This window comes from Podarcis liolepis, assembly GCF_965112155.1.
Source record: "Podarcis liolepis genome assembly, chromosome: 5".
NCBI classification, from domain to species: Eukaryota; Metazoa; Chordata; class Lepidosauria; order Squamata; family Lacertidae; genus Podarcis; species Podarcis liolepis.
This window is the reverse complement of record NC_139556.1, coordinates 47,262,525-47,277,680: the sequence shown is the minus strand read 5'-3', so window position 1 is coordinate 47,277,680 and position 15,156 is coordinate 47,262,525. Positions and strand designations below refer to the sequence as shown.

The window sequence follows — 15,156 nt, the reverse complement described above, 5'->3', positions numbered from 1 at the left end:
CATGAGAAGCCTTGTGTGCCAACTTAGTGTTGCCTTTCTGTTCTGAAATTGGTTTGTGAGAGTGGTTGGTGTTCGTGTGTGTGTGTGTGTGTGTGTGTGTTGTTGTTGTTGTTGTTGTTGTTGTTTTTAAACAGATGTATTAGTAAAGCTTTTGAGGAAAGCTAAGGCTTCCCAACCAGAAATAACAGGCAAAACTGTATGGTCGAATGTTCTGCTGGTGTGAGTTATAGATCTCTATAAGTTTCTCCCTCCGCTTGTCTCTTTGTCTCTGTCTCCGTCTTTTTCTTTGTAAATAGAAAGTGAAAATTTGAAAGCCTAAAAAGGGCTACAAGACCCCTTAATAATATTTAACCATTTCATTTGTATGCTTATTAAAAGAAGACTGCAAAGTTGAGAGTAGCTGAAAGCATAGGACTTTTATTTATTCTTATTCTCTGCCTGCCTAATGGTGGGGTGTGCATTCTTAAAAGTTCCAATACCTTGTGTTTGTAAAACACAGAGCTGGCAGTTACATAAAATTTAATTTATAGGAAGGAAAAAAGTAGGATATTTATGCACTGCTTTAGATAGTCCCTTAAAAAAATCCACTTTCCTAAGACAGTCTTCCTGGAGCACTTTAAATGTTGCAGGGCAGCCCTTTTTTTAAAAAAAGTTGTGGTCACTAATCTGATTTTAATCATGTCCTAAGTGTTGTGTTCTTTTTCTGAAGATTGGTAATGAGGAACAACAGGAGAAGCTGCTCAGGGAGTGGCTGGACTGTTGCGTGACGGAGGGTGGAGTCCTAGTTGCTATGCAGAAAAGTTCTCGCCGGCGCAACCATCCCCTGGTAACACAGATGGTAGAGAAATGGCTTGATCGCTATAGACAAATTCGCCCCTGTACATCCCTTTCAGATGGAGAAGAAGATGAAGACGATGATGATGAATGATAAAATTGAGATACCTGGCTGAGAATAATGTGTGGTGAGGTCCCCCAGCACTTGGGGCGTGCTCTAGCAATTTGTTACACAACGACCTAATTGTAGCAGGAAGCAGCCTGCGTAAGATTTTTAATCGGCATGGGGAGAATTCAGAGGCTCAACATATATGTGAAGACAGCTACGTTGGTTGGACTACAGTTTGTAAAAAAGCAAAGCCCTAATTTTATTACCAAGACAGAAAGCATTTTTCTTTCCAGTTGTACATCTGCCTATAAATGTACCGCATGTAGTTGTGTAAGAAAGTTGTGTAATTGGAAAAAGTATTACCAGCATCTTAAAATAATTGAAAAAAAAATTCTTTTGAATAAGGGCACTTAAAAGCACACCGTAGATTAATATTTGTTCTTTTTGAGACTTACAGTAAAACTTGGTTCTTCTGCATCACTTCCTAAGCATTCTAACAGACCCATTTTATATGCAATCTTCCTAATGCCCAGGTCAGATGATGTGGCTTTTCTTTTTGCTGTTGAAGCCATATACCCAGAGTGAGTCAAAAGTATGAGCAGTTCATTGTTTTTATTCAGATTTGAGTTACCTTTGTGCCCATTATAAGAAGATGAAATGTTAAAGGGAAAAAAAACAACACACCAACTTATGGAAGGGATGATACATTTTGATTGAGTGAACTTTGTTTTTTTTTTTGGTAAAGGATTCTCTGCTGTCCGTTAATATTTTGTATCTCTTATTTGGAATATTTTCCCCCCTTCCAGCATACTTAAAGTAGTCAGAGAAGTACTGTTCCAGAGAGCTATATGCTAACTACCGTGTGGAATCTGCTACATCTAATCTGAACTGAAAAAACTGCATTTTGTCCAAACCTGATTTTGCTGTGAGTTGTACAATAGAAATTACTATTTTATCAAGCCTTTCCCCTGCAAGTTAAAATCACCTCCATTAAGGAGCACTCCTTGGTCATTAAAATCGAGTGAGAAAGCACTTTGGCAGTTTTCCTTAAAAGCCTTCATTCTAAAGCTTTGTTTTAAAGTACTGTATATTATCTTTCCTTGGTATGTAAACTTTGGAATTTTTTGCATGTTGATTGATTGTGGCCACATTTGAATATGTAAGTTTCCTGAAAGTATAAGTTCAGAATATATTCTCCAGTAGAAAATTCTTTTTTTTATTATACTTGATAACTTTAGCCATGCTATCTTGAATGGATATAGCCTATCCAAAAACCTCACTTTAAAAAAACACTAAAGGTTGAATAGTTTTGTATGCATAAAGCAGATCCTGATAAGCACTTTTTGAAGACTAATGATGGTGGAAATGAGGACAAGGAACCTCTTGCAAAATAGATTTCCTTGTTTAAGAATCTGGACAGGAGCCGTACATTTACATATGTGTAAAAATATATATAGGAACCCTTCAGAATTTGCTGCTTTTTCTAAATGTGGATTAGATGGTGTTGAAATATACTTTACAAAAGTAATCCTGTTGTCAAACCTACCCTGAAATTTCTTCAAGGTACTACATTGAAGAAGTACATTGATTCAGCTTTTTGATCTCTGAAATGTAAAAGGATGGATGTGTTTGTATGTGTTTTGGTCATTAGTTCTCTCTTTTGGTGCATGCAGAGATTATTGGGCAAAGGTACATGCTTACCTTTGATGAGTCAAATTTCCTAAGGTGGAGAATAATTGGATTTCTTTTTAAAAAATAGGTCCTGCTTTTATGTGCAATTCTAATTTTAGGTTTTCTAAATGCTTTTTCTGCCTACATTACATACTTAGTGGTGGAATCCCCGTAGTCCTGGACCAATGCAATAAGCTGTGCTTTTGTGGGAGGAGTCAGTTACCTAAAATAATGGAAGTTTTTTAAAAAAAAGATCTGAGTCACTGTGCTGCCATCTATAGCTGATTCTAGTTCGATACATATGTCTTAAATGTAAGCAGTACTATCCTAGTAGGGGGAAATGGCAGAATCTCCAGTCATCTTTATTCCGCTGCAGTAGCAAAGCCTGAAATTTTTGGAGTCTTTTTGGATGAAAGTGTTTGCTGCTGTCTGGAATAAGAAACACAATAATGTGCATTTTTACTGGCTCCTAGCTGCATACACAGACAGAAACATTGAAACCACTTCTTGTAGTCTCACTACATCCCTATGATAATCAGTGGTGGTTAGTGGTTTTATAGATTGTAATTCCAGTAGCTGTTACAGGGCTGGAGAATAGGAATTGAGCAAGTTGTGGTGAGCCTCAAACACTGCAGTAATGCATGGGTCTCTAACCTGATACACCTTTTTTAAAAAGTCCAGGCTTTGCCACTTATTGTGATCTAAGTTACAGTTGAGGTACTATTTTTTTTTACTTAAACCACCATTTCTGAAGCTGAAGGGCAAGTTCCACCTTGAGTCTGTAGTGGAGATATATTATAAAAATTTATTATATATTTCCTGCTTTAAGTAGTGGTTTTTCATCCATTTGAATTGCTTGGTTGTGTTCTTTTTGCACTGCAAAATTTGCTGCCCCCTCTCCTTAGAAAAAAAAGGAATCACTTCATGTGGTAAAACAAAAAGGAATGGTTTGGCAGCAAAATGGCTCCCCCTTCTTGCCATCTCAAACCATTTTGTATCTTAATTACTTTTAATATCTTGTTTGAAGCTTTGTTCTACTGCATAAACCTATGCTTCCTGAATCACGCTAACATTTTAAGAACTCTTCAATAACATACGTCCTCTGTACTAAGATGACTTCCACACCCACAACTGTTATATGGAAGTTTGACTTACAGCCTCCTCTAAAACTACATTTTCCTCTAGTTTTAAGTGGAGAGTTTTCTTTTCTTTTCTTCAAGTTAGTACCTGGAAGTAATACAAAGATAATTGCATCCAAGCAGCCAAATTTTGCACCATGGGTTCCTAGCAGATTCACTGGCAGTAGCAGAGTCTGCCTCAAATGTGAGTGTCCTATTAGAAAGTATACATTTTCATCAACATTAATTATGCCTATCTGGAATGCCACTGCCTGGTCTAAGAACAAAGTTCCAACAATAGCAGCTTCTTAAAATCACTAATGCCAGTGTAAATGTTGTTTCACCTTCATTTGTGTGGCTTCCTAAATGTTCTCTGTAACTCACCAATGTTCCTCCTCCTGATTGCTCTATACTGGTGTCTATGGTAAGTTATTCATAATTGCAGTGTTAGATCATTGACACAGCTATGAAGTTGACTCCCTTGAATATGTTCAAAGCTGGTAATGTGCTTTTCCATTAATTTAAAACAAAACAAATATAAGTTTTGTAACAATGGTTTGCTTTCAGTTTGTCTGTTAATGTATTATTCTGTGTCTTCTTTCTCTTCCCCCTACCCTCAAATTCCATTCTAGTCCTTATTTATTCATTTCAAATGGACACTGCTGTTAGGTTGGGAAGGTCATACAGCCTGCGTTTGCCATGAAATCACATCTGTATTACATTTGCGGTTGGACCTAGTTCTTCCTATCCCAGTCATCTTGTCTTTTACTGCCGCTGCCCCAACGGTTGCATGGACTCATTGTGTGGTCAGTGTTGGTGGCAGCTTTACTCTTTTCTCTCCACTTCCCATGGCTCTCAACTTCTATTCCACATAGCTTAGCAATGTGTTCTGAGGATTGCAGTTTTTTTAAAAAAATATTATCGTTCTTAATGGTGTTTTTGATGCACATTTAGTGCTTTACTGTTTAAAGGAATCCTGTAAATTTGGGTTGAGAGAAGAATGACTTGGCATAGGTCCTATAGTGAGTTAGTGGCTAAAGCTATTTTGAATTAGAGGCTTCCAACGCCACAGTTGGTACAACAAACAATAGTAGTTTGTAGTTAACCAGTCTGTTGTGGGTTTCATGGGCCGCTTTGCAGGGTACAGCCTCATACGGATGAGAAGAGTAGTCCTTGGTCATATCTCCCCTCTCCCTCCCACATTCTATTTGAAATGAGAGAATAAGCAGGCAGCAGGCTCTTAGGAGTTATGCAGTCTTGCATCTCTCCTGCTTCTGGTCTAGGAAACTCTGGGTTGCGTCCAACAAAGCAGCTTTGTTAGCATAAGGACTTGGGCTGTGCATTGGTACTTCTTCTCCCTCACCTCTCTCAGGGCACCTCTTGTAATTTTCTCAAATGTGTTACAAGATCTGGAGACTATCTCAATGTACCCATTAGTTTCTGCAGTGATGAGGGTAGGAGAGTGAGCACAGAATAGTGGAAAGTTCATCCCCATCTTGTTTTGAGTAAAGTCTTAGGTGCCAGCTAATGTCTGAACAAGCCATTAACCGACACACTGTGGTCTCCTCTTATATTCAGACAGGATTTTTGCTGGAACTGTGAGGTGCAGATACTCTAGAGGAGTCTTGTTGGTTTGCTTGGAACTTATTTTAAGTACACAGGATTTTGGGGGGTAGATGTATATTTATTTATTTATTTTAAAGAGCAGAGTTAGTTTACTTCAGACCACTCATGAGCTTCTCACAGCTCTGAAAAGAAGAGTTTATTGCGTTTTGGAATCTTGACTGGAGAGATGTATCAATCACCTTCTTTCATTGAGAAGGGTGGTTTTGGCAAAGCTTGCTCTTGTTGGACCTGAAAATGTGTTAGTATTTCGTACAGGGTAAAGGACATGAAGGGCCTGGTCCATGTGAAATTATAGAAATTGTCACTTTTTATTGAAAACTGCACTGAACGCTATATGTCCACCTTTACAATAAACAAATACAGTAACGGTAACACACTAAAACAAAACATACTTCTGGTAGCCATTGGTTCTGGTTTTTTTGTTTTGTTTGGGACAGCTTTTAAAACTTATCACAGAAACAGGAATGTACCCATACAAAGGCTCAAAATAGGCCATCTTTTTCAACAAAAAGGCGATGATTCACAAAAGACTATGAATATAACATGTAACTAGTTGATACAAATCTAATAGGATTTGTTAAAATCAGTCACATCTAATAACACATTTTGAAGTGTTCTTGTATAAAATATCACATGAAGAAAAGAAGACTTCAATGTCTAAAAAAGTGGGTTTGTTCATACAGTCTGACAAGTTACCATAAAAAGTGTTTCTTTTTCCTGAGACATAAGGAAATGCAACATTAGTCTTGAACCCCTTCCAGCCCAAGACGTTTCCACTCAATAAAATAGCTGTGGATTTAAAACTGAGAAAAATATATTTGAGTATAAATGTGAAACGTAACACTTTTTCTTTTTTTTGCATCATCAGCACGTGTTATTGAGTGTACAGCTACTTTATTAAGTGTATCTTGTAGAATAAGCATCCATTTCTGTGGGTAAGAGGCAGCTAGTTAACATGGGCCTTTTACCCCTTTCTTCCCACCAAGATTGCTGTCCTACATGACGGTAGTTAAACTTGAGTAGCATCCCTCCAATACATTAGTGGCCATATATAACTGCAACAAGCAAAACAGTTCCCCCATCTCTGGGTTATATTTCCTCAGGCTATACAAGGAGGAGCCAGGTAAGTGAGGAAGGAAAGGGCTGAAGTCACATGATGGTTTCCTCTTACTATCATGTAAGCTTTGTTAGGACTGTTGGACCTGCTCTAAGCAGCAGGTCACCTGCTATTCCCCAAAAGGGACTGAGAAGAAATATATATTCTTGTGATTGATGTAAAGATGAAGGAAACTTAAACATACAATAACAGAAGCTGATCAGTAATGTATCATCGCATCCTAGTTTTCAGTGCTTCAGTAAGCAGGTGACTTCGTCTGCATTCCCCCTCCCTCCCCAAGTCTTGACTCCTTTTTTTTGTAGTTAACACTGGAACAACATGATGCGTCAGTCCAAAATCAACCTTACAAATTTTATATCAAATTCCTGTCAGTTCATGTGTCATTCCCCCCACCCCAAATGTCTCTTGGTCCCAAATCGGAGTGCTTTGAATTATCTGCTATTGCTCATTGGGATGTTCCCTGTTGTCCCCATGTTTGGACGGCTGATTAGGAGATGGAGCTTGGGAAGGATGCGCCACTGTCGGAAGATTGTGGGTAACAGGGATCCCTCCTGGGATAATACCTTCCATAGCTGCCGGAATGCCGCCTGGTGTAACGCTCACCATGCCTGGTGGATATCTAGGAAGAGTGTGATTTCTTAGTTAAAAGGAGACATGCAAGCATTCCATAGAACAACAGGCTTTGGGGGTAGTAGAAGGGTAATGGGAGAGGGGGGAAATACCTTGCAGTCAATTTCATTCATCGCCAAATCACTGCTATCCCGGTATGGTAAGAGAAAGTACTTTTTTTTAACTGCAACATCTGTCAAGTTTTCAAAGTATGTTTGTAAGAGCAGTATTTGTTTGGGTGGGAGGGGGGAATCAAAGCTAATATAAATTATCACCTTCAAACTCTTCTTTTTTCATATTGCTTTTACCCACATTGAAGTATGAGACAAAAAAATGATTCCGGTGTTGAAAGAGAGCCGCAGAGTGCACATTTCAGCAGCTGAGGGACCAGCCTTATATGAATAATCCGCTGCTGCCATCCCTTCATCCTGTCACCCTTTTATTGATGTCAAACATATCGGAACACAAAATACGACTGTGGCTTTTTTGCTGTTAATTCATTTGAGTGTCACAGAGGGCGACTGAAATGTTTTTTGGCTATTAGGTATCATCTCTTTCTTCCTGTAAAATCCTTTGAAGTACAAAGCAGAAGGGTGGACTGGCTCATGGAGATGCTGAAAAGAAAAACCTAAATGGAATGTGACATTGTTCTAATGTCAGTAGTTCGATAACAGCATCCCTTTCCTAAACACATACATTACATTCAATTCAAAAAAATGATGTTTCCTCTTTCAATAAAATGACATAGAGAACATGGTGCCTGTACAGGACTAGTTTCATGCCCCCACCCCAATAATGTGACTTGTGGCAGCCTGGCTCTAGCCTCTCACCAGCCTCTTCTGGGCTTTTGCTGAGCTGGAATGGGCCCTTAAATTATGATAACACTTCTTACTTGTGTCTGTCTGGCTGTAAACCTCTTACAATGGGCTACAGTCTAGACCTTAGGAAGTTAGCTCATCAATTGCTCCATCTGTATCACCAGGGGCTGAGGGAACAATCAGCCCAAGACAACAGTCTAAGTAACTTGCATAGCTAGTTCTGGAAGCTCAAAGAGGCATTTAGATTTGAGTTTCAAAAGCATGTTGGAATGCAAGAGATACCTGCTGAAGGAAATGAGGTGTGTCCCCAAACTAGTGAGAAATAGCACACCGACCACCTCTTCAAAGAAGAAAACCAAAGCTGTCACAGAGTTGGTGGAAAGTCCCTTGTGTGAACAAGTGTTTGGGGGGAAATTGAGAGAAATCAACATGGCACGTGTCATTATTACTATTAAACACATTAACCAGGCCGTGTAGATGAAAGAGCTTTACACTGTGAGGGAGCGAGTGTGTGTGTGTGTGTGTGTGTGTGTGTGAGAGAGAGAGACAGACAGACAGACAGACAGAGAGAGAAAGTATGACATATAGAGAATGAAACAAGTTGGACTTGGGCTTTAGGATACTAGAACAGAAATTGTGCTTTGGGGAAATATGCATGATAATGAAACCCTACATAAGGAAAATTGCAGAAAACTGGTATATTATCACACTGTTAATCCTGCAAGATGAAGCAGGGCAGCTAATTCTGCAAGTCCCAAGTCGGACTGCTGTCAGAAGGGTGGGAAGCTGAAAAGCCCCCATGTGTGAGCAGAAGCAAACTTGCGTTTGTCTGGCTCTCAGTCTGTGAATTTACAGGACAAATTAGTTTTAACATACAACTCTGTTCAAGGAGTGGGATTAACAAGACTAGCCTCTTGCAATAGAAGCATGCATCATAAGCAAGGTTGTACACTACAGATGATATATATTCTATACTGAATTTAAATTCTGTAGTCTACATGGAATAGGTTCAATAAACAAGCTGGCGTATACTTCCATTATTTCTGCTAATCACACTAAAGAGCAAGGAGTTGCAAAAGGCAACAGGTACTGGATATCTAGACTCTTGAGTAGTTTTTCAGATTTTACTTAATATCACACACCTACTTTCCAGTCCTAGCCCTTGCTTTCTGAAACTCAGTATTGAACAGAGTGTGTTCATGAGCAGCATTGTGTGGGTTTTCACACAAGTGCAGAAGAAACACAACACTGTGTAAAAGAAGAGATGCTGGTAGATAACAGTTTACGAAAAAGACCAGATGTACCTGTGAGGCAAAGTTAATTAGAGAAAAGAATGAAAGCTGTTCTGAAGGTATGCTGTAAGAGTATAGGAGAGGTTGCTAGATTAGACCTTGGAAGAGGAAGGTTCTGTGCTGGACACAGGTAAGTCCCCCTCCCCAAAAATGCAAATACTAGTATACACAGTATGTAATGAAATGGGGAGGAGATAAATAAGAAGCCCAGTGAAGTCTAAAAGCTCTTCTGACCCAAACACTAGATGGAGAGAGACTAGTTCATGAAGGTTCATTTTTGTTCTTGCTATAATATGTCTGCCCCTTGGGATTATGTCTCCTAAGTGAAACAAAAATTCTGGCTTTCAAAATGTCAGATTATGCTTGAGTGGGATCCTTCTCCACACAGGCACACTATCCATACATGTGGGGATCCCAGAAAAACTCACAACCCTTTTTATATCCTATACACATACCTACCTTTAGTGCACATGGAGGAAATCTGAGAGCACAAATTTTCATAACTGCCCTAGAGGACTATCTACTTGGTTAAAGGCAGGTGGAGAGAAAAGGGGTCCATTGAACCCCACTGGGATCCATCAGGGAAATTCCATAACTTCTGCAATCCTAAACACACAGGAAATTTAAAACTTGGAGGGAAACAAATTCATCTGCAGAGGTTTACCTCATGTTTACTGCTCTTTTTGAAGGCTGCACGAATAGTCTGGTGCTTGAGGGCTACCATAAACATCCAAGGGAGGGCGTGTGCATGAACAGAGGGGGCTTGTGAAATCATGGGCACTAGCCAATTGGGCTTTTCCTGCAACAAAATCACTGTCTCAAGGGATGTCTAAATTATCTTGTAACAAGCTACTGACAACTGCACATTTATTGCTGAACGAAACAATCGTCTGGAAGTGCCCTAAAAGGACTGATTGGCATTTCCAGCAGCCAAAAAAACCCCACCCCTGCCTAGTAACCATTCTACATCTCTCATGCTTTTTCTAGACTTAAACTTAGGTAATATATTACCCCTAAACATTACATTGGGGGGGGGGGTGCCCTACAGTTAATTAATGTTCCACCTTTCAGCCTGTGCTGGGTGAACAGTGCATCAATATACTGGTATTTATTCATGTACAGTGGTGGCCTACCTCTACAAAGAATCTTTGAAGTCCTTAAGGAATACTTTGATTATACCCCCCCCCCCAAACCTAAAGGGCTGGTTTGCTGAAACTGACTTCTGGAAGCTCCTTTTGTCAGGTAAATAGTGGGTGAGTTAGTAAGACTGAAACAGCAGAAAGGCCTTTCAGAGAAGCTCAGAGTGACTCTATAGTGGCATTATTAAGGGGTCTCTGTGCAGCGGGATACCTGTGGAGATGCTATCTCTGAATAGTATTCCCAGAATAAAGGAAGCACCTTCTGTGGAGGAAACCTGAATACACTATTGCTGAAGGGCTACCCTACCTGAGCCCTATACAAAGATGTGTGTATCTCATTCTCTAGCTCCATTCTTGGGTAGAGAACTACAAAGTATGGTGTTTCCCCCCAAAAAAGTTCTTTATCTTACCTGTATGTGGCACCATTGAGCTCTGGATGAATCGCTTGCTGATCTATTACTGACCAAGGAGCTGTTGTGACAAAGAATTCCTTGTTCACGCAGTTTCGTAGGCTTTCAGGGATCCGACCTGAGGAAGGGGACGATTCAAATTCATAACAGGGTCAGGCACAAATCAGCCCAACTAATATGCAACAAGCTATATCCAAGTTGAGGTTTTCCACACCACTCGTTCTAACTCTCACAGCTCTTTACTTCCCACCAAAATTCGGGGGGGGGGGGGAAGGACTGCTGTAGAATTTGCTTACGAGTAAAACAATATGCAGTGCTTTCCCCTCGCCACACCCTGATACAATGGCAGCGGCCAGATAAAAGTGTTTTGAAAGGCTGGATAATTTCCCATCCCTTTCCTGCACCAAGTCACTTTACAAGCCCCGTTACAGATGTTTGCTGGCCAGGCTGCAGACCTCGCCAGAATGAATGAAAGATGCCCAAGATATTGTACCGTAACTTCCTCTACCCCATTGGCATTTCTCCCCAATACAACTCCACGTTGGGTAATGGTAGAGAAGCGACCCAATTAGACACAGGAAAGGATGCAGAAGGCCACCTAAAACAATATAAAATTAGGCATGCTATCGCAGTGCCTGTTACGCGTTTGGCATGTATTGGATGCTGGAGCCCTAGTGATTATGTGAAACTCTCAGTTATTCTGAAAAATACTTAGATAGAAGTCCACATCCCTTTTATTAGGAGTTTGCTCCATCATTAACATGATTTGCTACCATATCTCCATGACCAAAGTAGTGCCATTCAGCGCACTTGTGGTTTTGCCTTGAAGAGCAGAACAACTATAAATGCTTAGTACACAGTGCAGCATATCTTGACTACTTACCTAACAACAAACCAAATACAGTGGTACCTTGGATTACAAACGCTTTGGGTTACAAACACTTCAGGTTACAAACTGCGCTAACCCGGAAGTAGTACCTCGGGTTGAGAACTTTGCCCCAGGATGAGAACGGAAATGGCGCCACGGCGGCAGCGGGAGGCCCCATTAGTAAAAGCATGCCTCAGGTTAAGAACGGTTTCGGGTTAAGAATGGACCTCCAGAACGAATTAAGTTTGTAACCCAAGGTACCACTGTAGGTAACAATATTATGGCTATGCCTCCCTAAGGAGTACTTGCAGGTCCAGTGCAGGAATAGGGTGATGTTATAGGATAGGGACACTCAATCTAAGAGAGTTCTGGCATAGAATCCACTAATGGCAACATCACTTTGGTTCAATGTAGGTTTTCATGTAGCAATTGCTCCTGATGTTGCAGCTGACAACTGATAGAATTTTTCAGCTTAATGAGCTTTCTGAACAAACATACACAGGCGTGCATGTGTAAGATTTAAATATAATTTAAAACAGGTTGCTAGAATCATGTTAACACTGTAGGTGATTTAAGTATTAACCACAACTGCCCCCCTCCACACAGTCTATGGAAGCAGAGGTTTGCACTTTCCAGGACTGGTGTGCCACATATGGTGATGTGATGTTCAGAGGTTCTTTAAACTATGCACGGGCACATACATGTGCAATCAACACTGGCAGGGACCACACCTGCACATACTGTAGTGCCAAATAAAGCACTAGTACAGGCAAGCACTTCATGGGACCTATAACATTTAAACTGGCCTATTTTGGTCTAAACCACTGAGCCTCTTGGGCTTGCCAATCGGAAGGTCTGCGGTTCGAATCCCCGCGACAGGGTGAGCTCCCATTGCTCGGTCCCAGCTCCTGCCCACCCAGCAGTTTGAAAGCACGTCAAAGTGCAAGTAGATAAATAGGTACCGCTCTGGCGGGAAGGTAAACGGTGTTTCCGTGCGCTGCTCTGGTTTCAGTGTTCTGTTGCACCAGAAGCGGCTTAGTCATGCTGGCCACATGACCCGGAAAACCTGTCTGCGGACAAACGCTGGCTCCCTCAGCCAGTAAAGCGAGATGAGCGCCGCAACCCCAGAGTCGTCTGCGACTGGACTTAACTGTCAGGGTCCTTTACCTTTTTATAGGCAAGCAAGTTGGTGTACCTGTGATAGCTCGGCGTATCTCTGTCGCGGCGGCTTCTCTCATCTCCAGTGAGGCCTGTTCGCTGTACCAAGCAGTGTGTGGTGTGCAAATTAAATTAGGAGCATCTTTTAGTGGTCCTTGAGCAAAGCTACAGGAAAACACCCCCCAAGAAACAAATATTGAGGTAAAAAAAAAAGTTCAACATTTGATTTGATTTAATATTTCTATTCTCCTTTTCCAACAACAAATGTTGAGCTCTAAGTGGCTCACAACAATCAGAAAGCATTAAAAAGAAACAATAAACATCACAATCGCTACATCCAGGTATTGCTAGGCAAACACAGTAACATACAAATGAAGCAAACAACAACAAATTCATTGAAATGATTAATACAAATCCATAAAGTCAAAGTCAAGAAGGTGCATGCTCCCAAATTAACAGTCATTGCCTATATATGTATAGTGATTGCCTTTATACAGAAGCAATCACCCTTCCACTATTGTTTACTGTTGTTCCTAGATTCCTGAAAAATTAGGCTAGAAGAATGACACACATTGATCACGTTTTGAGAATCCTTTCTTGGCTTAATAACTGGAGTACGTCTGAGCCTTTTGTCTACACACACAAGCCCTTTTAAGTGTGCAGTAATTAAACCCAGAAGTCTCCTACTAACCACAGAATCCCATTTTGCCCAAACCAGAAAACAATAGCTACCAGTCTTCGAAGATGCCAGGATCTTATAATCAGTTTTAAGCTGGTTTAACATCCTGGCTTGTTCCAAACCTCCAAACCGTAGTATCTGAAGTAGAACACCATGTATGGTTAATGAGAGACTTCTGGCTAATTCCTGGATGTTGCAAAGGCAGGAGAGAAGGGGCAGCATTGAGGGTGGGGAGGAGGGCAAAGGCATGTACATATATTGTCTTTAAGCAGACAGATGATTGACCAAACTCGTCACATTCTCTCTCATTTTCTTTTAAAGTTGATTTTTATATGGTAAAACATCTCTCATCCACATTTTGCTACACATGCTGTGCGCCATCTGGCTGCCCATTTCATAAAAATAAGTGCTTCCCACATGTCTCTTGATTCCAAGACTTGCTTCTCTTAGATCCTTCCAGCGGTATCCACAAACAAGTTCAGCTTAAGGGGAGACCATCTGCACTGCACTGCACGATGATTCAGGCTATGAACACGCTCCCCATTTACTCTGCATGCAGTGCTCTCCCATTGTTGGTTTGGGAAGCAGTGGACACAAGGCCTTAGCCACAATCCAGATCTATCCTGTTATGAAACACTGCATTTTGACACATTTTCCCCAAACCAGCTTTGATCCAAATTAAGAAAAAGAATGGCCTGGCTGCATTTTAAGCTGGTAATGACAGAGAGGGCCAGAAGGCCACATCTAGCCTTCCTCACCCCTAGCTTAGCATGTCACCTGAAACCAGGATCATAGTTAAGCTCTCTTCTCTTTAACGAGGATAAAGCTACCTGTGGCAACTAGCCACAACAGCCATGTTCTACCTCTGGTGTTGGGAGGCAGTATGCTGCTCAATGCCACTTTCTGGAAGCCATAGGAGTGCCGCTGTGCTTGGGTCCTGCTTGCAGGTGTAGCAGGAACACCCCCCCAATCATTCAGTTTGTACAAACTTCACACACACTCACACTCACACACGACATACGCTACACTTCTGTTATAAATTCATAGAAAATCAACCATACATCAATTTGCACTGTTCCACTTTTATTTTACTCCATGAAGGAAGGACTACAAAATGGGGAAGGTTTGATACAGGGCACCCATAATCCCTTCAGCATACCAGCACATCCACAGGAGCCCTGCCCAGTTGCTATGCCAACCCTGATAGTCCTAGACAGAAGACCATCAAGATCACAAAGAACTTGCATATGGGAGTGGATGCAGCACAGACTGGAACAAAGGACAATAATCAGCTCTTCCCTCTGGGGGCAGGAAACTGCAAACTCCCCTCTGTCACCTGGAAAGTACTCATGGGGAGGGGGAAAGGGGAAACCAGCCAGGTGACAGGACACTCAGGTTACCACCACAACTCCTCCCTCAACCCCTCCTTTCTGTGATGTATGCATGATGTTTCTGGGGGTGGGCTTGATCTACAGGATGGGAATTTCAAAAGTCTTTTTAAGACCTTGCACACCATTTTTTCTGTGTCTTTCCTTTCTCCTGCAAGTGAGGGGAGCACCCTGTTGCAACAGTTCAATAAAGGCCAAGCCTACAGGCTGCTGTTTTGCTCCAAGTTATCCTGGTTGGTGTCTTTGTTTTTGTCCAAGGGAGCCCTCAGATTTTTCCGTTAACACAGGCATCCCACAGGCACCTTGTTGGTTCATTATTACATGGCTAGAAATGGCCTAGACCGAGCCTTCGAGAACACGCAGGATAGAAGTGCAAAATG

The 15,156-nt window shown here is 41.2% G+C and overlaps 2 protein-coding genes and 1 long non-coding RNA gene across 11 annotated transcripts in view; 1 reads left to right on the top strand and 2 right to left on the bottom strand.

Annotated features, from left to right (window-relative positions):
• ZRANB1 (zinc finger RANBP2-type containing 1) overlaps window positions 1-4,227 on the top strand; it is a 42,972-nt gene extending 38,745 nt beyond the window's left edge. For both annotated transcript variants that reach the window (XM_083506165.1, XM_083506166.1), the window contains exon 11: window positions 710-4,227. In XM_083506165.1, the coding sequence (XP_083362291.1) occupies window positions 710-928 (219 nt within the window). In that variant the 3' untranslated portion in view covers window positions 929-4,227. The remainder of the gene's footprint in view (window positions 1-709) is intronic.
• CTBP2 (C-terminal binding protein 2) overlaps window positions 2,804-15,156 on the bottom strand; it is a 205,315-nt gene continuing 192,962 nt past the window's right edge. For all 8 annotated transcript variants that reach the window (XM_083506116.1, XM_083506114.1, XM_083506120.1 and 5 more), the window contains 3 exons: window positions 12,747-12,874; window positions 10,684-10,801; window positions 2,804-7,034 (listed from right to left, as the gene is read on the bottom strand). In XM_083506116.1, the coding sequence (XP_083362242.1) occupies window positions 6,854-7,034; window positions 10,684-10,801; window positions 12,747-12,874 (427 nt within the window). In that variant the 3' untranslated portion in view covers window positions 2,804-6,853. The remainder of the gene's footprint in view (window positions 7,035-10,683; window positions 10,802-12,746; window positions 12,875-15,156) is intronic.
• The window catches only part of LOC310708210, a 173,670-nt gene continuing 161,317 nt past the window's right edge, over window positions 2,804-15,156 (bottom strand). Inside the window, exon 4 of the long non-coding RNA XR_014526911.1 lies at window positions 2,804-4,959. This is a non-coding gene — a long non-coding RNA (uncharacterized lncRNA). The remainder of the gene's footprint in view (window positions 4,960-15,156) is intronic.